General features: G+C 54.9%; 1 protein-coding gene across 1 annotated transcript in view; it reads left to right on the forward strand.

The window, feature by feature from the left end:
- SSC5D (scavenger receptor cysteine rich family member with 5 domains) overlaps positions 1-11,296 on the forward strand; it is a gene marked incomplete at its 5' end in the record, with an annotated part of 31,608 nt that overhangs the window by 19,191 nt on the left and 1,121 nt on the right. Inside the window, 2 exons of the mRNA XM_006150388.2 lie at positions 5,982-6,146; positions 10,757-11,226. Of these exons, the coding sequence (XP_006150450.2) occupies positions 5,982-6,146; positions 10,757-11,226 (635 nt within the window). The remainder of the gene's footprint in view (positions 1-5,981; positions 6,147-10,756; positions 11,227-11,296) is intronic.

The following is an 11,296-nucleotide window of genomic DNA, read 5'->3' on the forward strand; positions in this document are numbered from 1 at the left end:
TGTGCCCACGGAGGAGAGCGGCGGGGCGGCAGCTGGAACACACACCTGCCTTCACCCAGCAGTTCCACAAGAAGGTGCCAAGAAATTCTCCCTCAAGGCCCAGCACTCGTCATTATTATTATTATTATTATTATCATTAGAGAATTTTTTTGGCGATAGGGCACATGTGCTCGCCAAAAAGACAGAGAGAGACAGAGAGATAGAAAGTGAGAAATCACCCTCCGGGGGGATGGCCATGCCACAATCCCTTCTCCATTCTCCTCTCAAGATCTTGGGCATGCACGCACACGCGCCCGGCGTGAGTTTAAGCCACCGGGTCTGGAACTTGAACTGTCGTTAACTACATGGAAATCCAGCGACACAGCCATTACGCCAACTCCTGCTCCCTGTGCTCATCACTATTAACAGCATAACGTTGAGGACAACTGCACAGCTGTCCTGGGACATAGATAATCCGGGGTTGTCCTCTGACGATAGGATATTACACAGTGGTTAAAAAGCACGAACCAGGGACCAGCAGATGGTATCATGGTTATTTGCTGGACTCCAGAGTAGTCAACCACAGTTCAAGTCCCAGACCCAGAAGCTTAAAACTCACACCGGGTGCTTGTGAATCCACACCCAAAATCCTGAGAGGAGCATGGAAGAGAAGGGATTGTGGTGTGGCCATTCCCCAGTGGGGGTGATTTCTTGCTTTCTGTCTCTCTGTCTCTCTGGCAAGTGCAAGTGCCCTATTGCAAAAATCTCTCTCTCAAAAAAAGAAAGAATGAAAACGTGAACCAGCGGGCCCAGCCATGGCAGGACACACTGCTAGGACACTGCTCCGCAAGAGGAACCGCATGGCACTGAGCTGATTCTCAGTCCAACCTTCAGACTAGGCTTGGTGGCCGTTGCCTGTAATCTCAGCGACCCAGGGAGGCTGAGACAGGAGGGTTGTCGGCTCAAGGCTGGCCTGGGCAACATACCGAGCCCTGTCTGAGAGAGCCCGGAGACCAAGGCAGGAGGGCCCAGACATGGTGAGACCTCGTTTTAAAACAAAACAAAACAAAACCAAAGACGGCGAAGAAGGCCCGCTGGTGGTGTGGCTAAGGCAGTTGGATCCCATGTGGCCGACTTTGCAGGTTGGGTCACACCAGGTGCGTGTGCACCCCAGACCCTGCACGGTGGAGAAGGGGTTGCAGCATAGCTGTCTCTGGGCTGCACTCACTTGCTCTCTCGCTCTGAGGCATGCGCATGCCCTGTAGCAAACAAACGAAAAGAATGAACCAGAGTTCTGTGTAATTTGATGCAAAGACTAGCTTACAGGTGCCTGGCCCTGAAGCGGAGCTATGACGGTACCCACTGTACAGACGAGGACACCGAGTCACAGAGCAGCTGGGAGGGGGCACAGCAGGCAGTCCTATGGCCTCTGCAGCATGAGGTGGGATGGGACCGCAAGCCAGGAAGGGTGCACTCAGTCCTTGCGCCCTGACGCACAACAGAAGTGGCCCTGGAGTGCCGGAGCTGCAGAACCGACATGAGGTCAGGGCCAGCCTGTGCCGCGCGGCTCAACTGCTGCTGGTCTTGCGGAAGACCTGGGTTTGTACAGTCCCCTCGGGCACGCGTGTTCCAGACTGCAGCTTCTGGGAAGGCTGGTGGGGAAGTGGGTGGTGGCCCGAGACCTGGTGTGCTTGTGCATCTCTGTCGCTCACTCTTGTGAAAGAGAGGAAGAAACGTAAAGGACCAGCCTGGTGTGAAGGGGTTGGACTGACCGCAGTCCAGTGGAAATGCTGCCCGAGGAGAGCCCGCGCTGGTGCGGGACGGCAGCTAGGGGAGGCCAAGAGCCACAGCATGCAGGCCGTGACTGGGCAGTGCTGCTGTTCCTTGTCTTTAAAACCGCGTGTCAGGGGACCCGCAGAGGACATAGTGGCTATATCACTGGACTCCCACATGGTCGACCATGCCTCAGGTCCCGGACCTGGTGGCTTAAACTCACACTGGGCGCGTGTGCGTGCGTGCCCAAGATCCCGAGAGGAGAATGGAGGAGAAGGGATTGTGGCGTGGCCATCCCCCCGGGGGGATGATTTCTCGCTTTCTGTCTCTCTGTCTCTGTCTGTCTGGCAAGCACACGCGCCCTATAGCAAAAAACTCTCAAAAAAAAGAGAATGGTTCATAACCATATGGCGTCCGCAACGCCGGCCACCAGGTGAGCCTGGGCCTGCCCTGCTGCTAGGGAACGCACTTGGGACTTCTGTGGTCAGGGCAGCCACAGAGCTCAGAGTGACTGCCTCCGCCTGGCCTGGGCTCTTGGACACTGTCCTTCCTCCTGGCTGCGTATGTAGAGGGGAGAATGTCTTTTTCCTTTTGCTTAGAGAGATTCTTGCTATAGAGCACTCACTATAGAGAGAGACAGAGATGGAGAGTGAGAAACCACTCCTCAGGGGATGGCCACATGCAGTCTCCTCTCCGTGGGAGAATGTCTGTGGGCTCCCGTGGACAGCAGATGGAGGGGCGGGGACCCCCAGGTGCAGGGGCAGCCTGGACCAAGGCTCGGTGGTAGGAAAGGGTAAGTGTGGGGCAGGGTCAGGCCAGAGCCCACGCTAGAGGTGTGGCTGGGCAGGTCCTGAGGAAGGGGCGGATCACGGACTCTGTGCTGCAGGCACCGGGGACTCGGAGTGGTGGTCAGGGAGCGCCCGGAAGGTCCGTCAGGGTGTGGCCTCCCAGGTTCGTGTCACAGAGGAAGTCGGCTGATGATCCAGGCGGGTAAGAGCAGCAGCGGAAGGACATGCTTCACGCTGCTGATTGGCAGGCTGGGGCCACCTGGGAGGCCCCGGGTCAGTTCCCTGCCTACCCTGAACTGCCGGGGTGCCATTACACGCCTGAGGTACCAGCTGCTCGGGAGGCTGAGGGAGGAAAGTTGCAGCATGGTGAGACCCGTCTGAAAAGACACCATCCTGGGGCCAGCAGGTTGTGTGGTTGTTGAAGCACTCGACTCCCACGTGGCCGACCGCAGTTCAAGTCTCAGACCTGGCAGCTTGCTTTCCTACTTTTCCTCTCTCTCTGGTGAGTGCACGTGGCCTGTAGCAAATTAAAGTCATAATAATGGGACCAGCAGTTGGCATAATGGCTATGTCGCTGGTCTCCCATGTAGCCGACCGAGGTTCGAGTCCCAGACCCAGTGGCTTAAACTCATGCTGGACATGGGGGTGTGTGTGCCCAAGATCCTGAGAGGAGAATGGAGGAGAGGGGATTGCAGCATGGCCATCCCCCTTGGGGGGGTGATTTTTCTCTCTCTGTCTCTCTCTGTCTTTCTGGCCAGTGCATGCGCTCTATAGCAAAAACCTCTCCCCCCACCAAAAAAAAATAATAATAGTAATAATAAATACAATTAAATAAATAATTCTTAAAAATAAACATCGTAAAAGTAAAGTGAGCTTTCCCCTGGGGGTGACTTCTCCCCGGCTCTCTGGCGAGTGCATGCACCAGATAGCAAAAATCTCTCTAAAACAAGAAAGTGAAGTGAGCTGTGTTGAGGGCATGGAGCTCCGTGTTGGGTGATGAGAACGCCCTTGGCCGTGGGTGTGGGATGGGCGCACCCCGGGAGGACACCGGAAGGCACTGGGTTGCACACTAAGGTGGTGGCCCGGACGGTATGTGGCTGGGCTGGCCTGGGCGCAGCAGTACCGTCCGCTCAGGAGAACCCAGCTGCGCGCGGCAGCCATGCCCAGTCGGCCTGAAGCATGTTGGGCCCAAGTGCCCGGGGCCAGGGCAGGATGAGGAGGACCGTGGCACGGCCAGACCCTGTGAAGGGCGCTCACCTCACGCCCTCTCTTGCATGTCACGCTCGCTACATGCATAAGGAGAAAAGATTGAAAAGGGAAGCTGTGGTTAAAATAACCTTTTCGACTTAGCAAGCTAGAAGGCTATCTTCTCCCTCCATATGATGGCATATGGCGGGACCAGCAGATAGCCTGGTGGTTAAGGCACTGGACTCTCACAGGACTGGCCACAGTTCCAGTCCTGGACCTGGCAGCTTGCCTTCTCATTCCCTCTCTGTCTCTGGTCAAATTAAAATAATAACAATAATCATAAGTAAAACGAAATAAAATATTTATTTAAAAAATGGTGTATGGGGCTTAGAGAGTTTGTGGAAAACAGATTAAAGTACAAGTTTATTTTGGTGCAAAAGTTTTTTTTTTTTTTTTTTTTTGAGAGATTTTCACTGTAGGGCGCGTGCGCTCGCCAGACAGACAGAGAGAGACATAGAGACAGAAAGCGAGAAATCACCCCCCAGGGGGGATGGTCACGCCGCAATCCCTTCTCCTCCATTCTCCTCTCGGGATCTTGGGCACGCACGCACACGCGCCCGGCGTGAGTTTTAAGCCACCGGGTCCGGGACATGAACCGCGGTCGACTACGTGGGAGTCCAGCGACATAGCCATTACGCTAACTGCTGGTTCCCTTGGTGCAAAAGTTTTTGATATGCATAGTTTTTCCATGATAAATATTATAAATTTGTAATATATAAAATTGTTATATAGAGATTATCAAGAATATTCGACCAGGGGCTAGCAAGTGGTATGGTGGTTAGGGACGCTGCACTCCCATCTGTGGCTCAAGTCCAAGACCTGGTAGCTTGCTTTTTCACTTTCCCCCTCTCTCTCTCTCTCGCTCTATCCCTCTCTGGGCAAGTTAAAAAAAAAAAAAGGTGAATAAAATAATTCTTTTTTTTTTCTTTTCTTTTTTTCCTGTGGAGAGGTTTTTTGCTCTATGGTGCATGTGCTCACCAGACAGACAGAGAGAGACGGAGAGACAGAAAGTGAGAAATCACCTCCCAGGGGGGATGGCCATGCCGCAGTCCCTTCTCCTCCATTCTCCTCTCGGGATCTTGGGCACGCACGCACACGCGCCCAGTGTGAGTTTAAGCCACCGGGTCCAGGACTCGAACCGCGGTCAACTACATGGGAGTCCAGCAACATAACCATTACGCTAACTACTGGTCCCAAGGTAAATAAAATAATTCTTTAAAAAAGAACATTCAACCAAAGGGGGGAGAGAAATGTTCCAGGCCGTCAATTAATGAAAACACTGTGTTTCTTTCCTCCTATAGGAAAGAAGAGTAGTAGTGATGGGAGCTTCAGAGAGCTGAAGTAACAAAGCCTTTATTCTGAGAAATTTTTGTTACAGGGCGCGTGTGCTCGCTGGAGAGACAGAGACAGACAGAGAGACAGAAAGTGAGAGATCACCCCCCCAGGGGGGATGGCCACACTGCAATCCCTCCTCCTCCATTCTCCCTTCAGGATTTTGGGCATGTATGCACACGTGCCCAGAATGAGTTTGAAGTTGCTGGGTCCGGGACTTGAACTGCGGTTGACTACAGAGGGAGTCCAGCGACGCACCCATTATACCATCTGCTGATCCCATACTCTGATTCTAAGAACTAGTCTAGAGCTGGCAGGTGGCATGGTAGTTAAGGCACTAGACTGCTACATGGCCAACCATGGTTCCAGTCCCAGACCTGGCAGCTTGCTTTCTCACTTCCTCTCTCTCTGATCAAATTAAAATTTTACATATATATATATATATATAGTAGAGAGGTTTTAGCTATATAGGGCCCGGGGGGGATGACCACGCCGCAATCCCTTCTCCTCCATTCTCCTCTCTGGATTTTGGGCACACATGTACATGCGTTCGAAGTGAGTTTTAAGCCTCTGGGTCCAGGACTAGAATTGTGGTCAACTACGTGGGTGACCAGCGACATAGCCATTAAGCCATCTGCTGGTCCCATAAATAATTCTTCAGAGCTAATTTAGTCACAGTTTCGGCTACTAGTAGCCAAGAGCATCCTGACCGAACCGCCAGGGTGGCTGCAAGGTTGGGAAGAAGGTGAGAGCGATGGCCCAGCTGAGACAGGGTGACACCGGCCCTGGGGCTGCAGGAGCAAGGAGGATCAAGCTGAAGGAGTGCAGCCCGAACCCTCTCCCCTGTGTCTGTCTTTCTAGGTGACAGAGATGGTTACGAGCCTCCCTGCACACAGGACACACCTTCGAGAAGGGGCATGTCCAGGGGGACCCCCAGTGCACGCACACCTGGATCCACATTCACCACTAGCGCCACCAGGAGCCCAGGCCATCCAGCTCTGGCTCCCAGAATCCACGGGGACACAGGTAAGGTCATGGCTGGGGTGAGGGATGTGGCCGGGAGATGGGTTCCAAACTCCCCAGTGGCAACCTAGCTCTTACCCCAGACCTACATTAATACAAGAAGCCTCCAGAAAGTTCATGGAAAATGTACATTATGAAAAAGTTACGCATGGATTTCAATTTTTGTGCACCAAACCAAAATAAACTTGCACTTTGATTCCATTTTCTCATGAACTTCCTGAAGTCCCCATACGTATCTCCTAAACCAAGGGATTATTGTTACCTAGACCCTGGCCCTCTATGAGGGGTGGTTCTGCATTTGGCATTTTGGATTGCCATGACTGGAAGTGGAGAGGCCGCCCACTGCCCCTGATGGGCAGGAGCTGGGATGGCATTAAAGGTCCGAGGACACCTGGGGCAGCGTCCTTGGCAGAGGACGTCCAGCCCAGGCGTCGGTGTGGCTGAGGCTGAGGCCCTGACTTAGACTGTGGAGGTCGCTCTGACACACAAGATGACAGGAAGCTTAAAGGAGGATGAGCCAAAGACGCAAACAGGTGAGTTACAGGAAATAACGCCCCAAAGGCCACATACATATAGTGATGCTCGTGCTCAAAAAGAATTGGAAATACAGGGCCAGCCAGGGCGTGGTGGTGAAGGCCGCTGGGTCCCACATGGCCAGCTGCGTGCTTCGAGTCCCAGACCCAGTGGCTTGAAAAACACACTAAGTACATGTGTATACACGCTCAAAATCCTGAGAGGAGAATGGAGGGGAAGGGATTACGACATGGTCATCTCCCCTGGGGGTGGTGCTTTCTCACTTTCCTCATCTCTGTCTCTCTGGTGAGCACAGATGCCCTATGGCAAAAAAAAAAAAAAAAAAGGAAAGAAAAGAAAAAAAATACAAATAAAAACAATGGTATGCATAGAAAATAGTAGAATGTGGATAATAGTAAGTGTGGGCAAGACTGTGGAGAGGCAGTCGTCCCTCCTGGATATAGCTGTGTGATAAAATAATGTTGCAGTACTTAGTAAAATTAAGTATGATGACAAACTATAACCCTGCAAGCCTATGCCTATATTTATATTCCAGAGAAATTCTTCTTCTTCTTTTTTTTTTTTTTTGTTGAGACAGAGTGAGAGGGAAAGTGAGAAAGCAAGCTGCCAGGTCCAGTACTCGAACCGTGGTCGGCCATGTGGGAGTCCAGCATTCCTAACCATCATGCCACCTGCTGACCCCTCCAGAGAAAATTTTTTTTTTTTGGAGAGGTTTTTGCCATAGGGCGCGTGCACTTGCCAGAAAGACAGAGAGAGACAGAGAGACAGAAAGTGAGAAATCACCCCCCGGGGGGATGGCCACGCTGCAATCCCTTCTCCTCCATTCTCCTCTCGGGATCCTGGGCGCGCACTCACACGCATCTGGCATGAGTTTAAGCCGCCGGGTCCGGGACTCGAACTGTGGTCGACTACATGGGAGTCCAGCGACATAGCCATTACGCTAAGTGCTGGTCCAGAGTTCTTACAGTGGCTTATACAGAGACACACATGAGGCTGGTTTTGGAACTCTGCTGTCAGTAGTTGGAGGCAAGTGTCCAGCACTGGGGAGATGGACCAGAGAAAGGCAGCGGCACACGCCGTGGGGGCGACAGCAGCTGGAGCGGTTTCTGGTGCGCACACGCCGCAGGGGCAGGCGCTCACAGTGTACTAGTGAAGGGGGAGAGTCAGAAACGAGACTTCCAGCCGCCGTTACTCGTAAAAATTAGAAGCACAAACCCCAATGCATATATGCTTACAAAAGGCCCTGGGCTCTGAGAGTGCGCCTGGTAAGACCGCAGGTCAGGTGCACGGACTGGAGGTGCCTGTGGGAGAGGTGAGGAGGAGATTGGGGGAAAAGGATTGGAATGGAAGTAAAGCAGGACGAGAGGCGATGCTGCAGGGACCACAGAAGACGACGGTTTATTTTTTTTTTGTTTTGCTTTTTTTGGAGAGGTTTTCGCTATAGGGCGCGTGCGCTCACCAGACAGACAGAGAGAGACAGAGAGACAGAAAGCGAGAAATCACCCCCCAGAGGGGCTGACCACCCTGCAATCCCTTTTCCTCCATTCTCCTCTCGGGATCTTGGGCACACACGCACACTCGCCCGGTGTGAGTTCTAAGCCACCGGGTCCGGGATGTGAACCGCGGTCGACTACGTGGGAGTCCAGCGACATAGCCATTACGCTAACTGCTGGTCCCTGAAGACTACGTTTTGAGGAGTATACTTCGCTCTGCACCTTGGGCCTGGAAATCTCGAAACATCGCCGCTGTAGGTATCTGAGACGAGATTCTGGAAGCCCATCCATCAAGCAGCATGCCCTGTGCTGAGCACTGTCCCTTCAGTCTTCATACAGCCCTGGGAGCTCGACGGCACGGGCTGGAGCTCTGCCCATTTCACGGAGGGGAGAAGTCGGGGCCCAGACAGCAGGGACTGACAATAATCACGGGAGTGCGTGGAGCTCGCTCAGCATGGTGCTAAGTGCATTTCCACCTGTCCGCGAGTCCTCGTGGCCAGTCTGCAAGGGAGATGCTTTGGACACCCATGGTCCACACGTAGGGCAACTGAGATTCAGGCGGCTGAGAGACTTGCCCGGCCACCCTGCTAAGAAGTGCTGGAGCTAGGACTTGAACAGCCAGACTCAAGGCCAAGCCATCTCCACTCTTTAAAGGAGGATGGAGGGACCACCAGATGGTGTCATGGTTACATCCCTGGACTCCCACATAGTGGACCATGGTTTGAGTCCCGGACCTGATGGCTTAAAACTCACATCAGATGCATGTGTGCGTGCGTGTGCCCAAATCCCAAGAGAACGGAGGAGGGATGCGATGTGATATGTGTGATGTGGCCACCGCCCTGGAGAGTCTGTCTCACTGGTGACCACACCCGCCCTAGTCCTAGCGCAGAAATCTCTCTAAAGAAAAAGGAGGGTGGGGAAGGGGTGCCTCCCGAAGGCCTGCAGGAGGAGGAGGAAGACCCTGGAGCTGTGCTGTCCCATGCTGGCAGCTGCTAACAGGGGTGACAGTTTAAATGTAAATGCACCAAATGCAGAAAGCGGCCACTCGGCTTCCCCCGGCTGGCACCTGGCCTCATCTCAGGTGCTCAGTAGCCGGGGCCCGTGGCCGCCCCGCTGGACAGTGCAGACCGCCCACCAGCCGTCTCTGAGGACGTGTGGAACAAATCTCGTCCCCAGACTGCGTCCGCGTGGCTGCAGGCAAGTGGCCTGATCTCCTTCAGTGTAGGAAGGGTATGAAGTCTGGACTCGCCTGACACCGGGCCAGGAAGAGGGTGAGGCTCCTGACTCAGGCCCCAAGTGTAAAGGCACACCAGAAAGCTGGCCAGGAGGTAAACACAGTCCTGCCACAGTGCTCACAGCGGTGAGCAGTAACGCGGCCCAGCGGGGCGTGGGCCTCTCGGGGACGTTGGGGTCCGTGTCCTAAGGTCTCCCTGTACACGCAGGGCACACGTGTGCCCAGGCTGGGCTGGCTGAGTCATGGAGCCCCTGCTGGGGCCACTTTCTCTCTGTTGCTCTTAGGAGAAAGAAATAAAATACAGTTGGAAAAGAGATCGAGGCCCGTCAGTGGTGTGGTCGTAAGGTGTTGGCTCCCACGTGGCTGACAGCACAGCTTGAGTCCCGGACCTGGTGTCCTAAAAATCACGCGTGGCCATCCGCCTGGGGGTGATTTCTCGCTTTCTGTCTCTCTGTCTCTGTCTGTCCGGCGAGCGCACGCGCCCTATAGCGAAAACCTCTCCAAAAAAAAAAAAGAGTTAACTTTTTCTTCACTGGATTTTCTCTCAGTTTTGATTGTTTAAAATATTACATACACCGGTGTGTCTTGAGGGGCCAGCAAGTGGAGTAGAGGTGACAAGTTAGAGCTCTGGACCTAGTGGCTTGCTTTCTCACCTTCCCTTTCGCACTCTCTCTGTTTTTGGTGAATTAAAATAATAACAATAAACAAAATTAAATTCATATTTTAAAAAGTACACGTATCTTGATGGCTAGGGTTACCCTTCCACACCACCTGGCAAATCGCTGCCTCCTTTCCTGCCCTGACACCTTCCTACCCTAGTGCCTCAGAATTCCCGTTCTCTGCACCCTCTGGACGCTGCTGCACCCCACACGGCACTCCAGCCTTCCCCGCCTCTCCCGCACCCCCAACGTGCGTGCGCGTGTGTCCCTGTTCCGCCCCTCCCGCACCCCCAAAGCGAGTGCGCCCCAGCTCCGCCTCTCCCGCACCCCTACGCGTTGCGTGCCCCCGTTCCTCCTCTCCCGCACCCCCAAAGTGTGTGCCCCTGCTTCGCCTCTCCCGCACCCCCAACGCGCATGCGCCCCCGTTCCGCCTCTCCCGTACCCCACGTCGCGTGCGCTCCTGCTCCGCCTCTCTCGCACCCCCACGCGGCCTGATCCCGAGTGTCCCGCCATCTCCTGCAGGAGAGGACACCAGGTGGCGCCTGGCGACATCCGCGCCGGCGGGAGGAGGGGCACTAGGGCCGGGCGAAGTCTGCCGGCGACCTGTGACGTCACAAGCTCTGTGCCTTCCCGTTGGCCTGCGCCTCGGGGGGCGGGGCGGGCTGACCTCGGCATCTGTCTTTGCTCCCCTAGGTTCCCCGCGGAGGAGGCCGTGGCCCGCTGCCAGGACTGCACCCCCCGCTCCGTCTCCTGCTCCCTCCGCCTCTCCGGGACCCCCGGACCCTCCGCTGACCTCTGACTCGGGGCCACAGCTTACCCCCGACTCGGCCGGGACGTGGGAGGCCACCTCCGTCCCTCCTGACACTTCGCCGCTCACCCCAGACCCGGCGTCCTGGATGAACCCTGACCTCATTTTGACAAGCCCTGATGACACCTTGTCCAGCCCTGACCCCGGGGAGGCTGTGGCGCTGACCCCGGCGCTCTCGCCCACCCCACCACCCACTGTGTCCACAGAGCTGACCTCTGATGCCTCGGTGCCCTCCGAGGGGACCCGCCTTTCCCCGGCCTCGCTGACCCCAGGATCTGGCCCGACCCAGAACCCCGACCCAACGTCACACCCTGATGCAGCCCCAGAGCCTTCTGGGTTTCCAGACCTCTCCACATGACCTCGCCCCCCCATGACCCCTCACCCCTCCACGTCCCCTCACCCCACCACCGCCCCTCAAACCACCG

Source organism: Tupaia chinensis, unplaced genomic scaffold, assembly GCF_000334495.1.
Source record: "Tupaia chinensis unplaced genomic scaffold, TupChi_1.0 Scaffold000286_1, whole genome shotgun sequence".
NCBI classification, from domain to species: domain Eukaryota; kingdom Metazoa; phylum Chordata; class Mammalia; order Scandentia; family Tupaiidae; genus Tupaia; species Tupaia belangeri.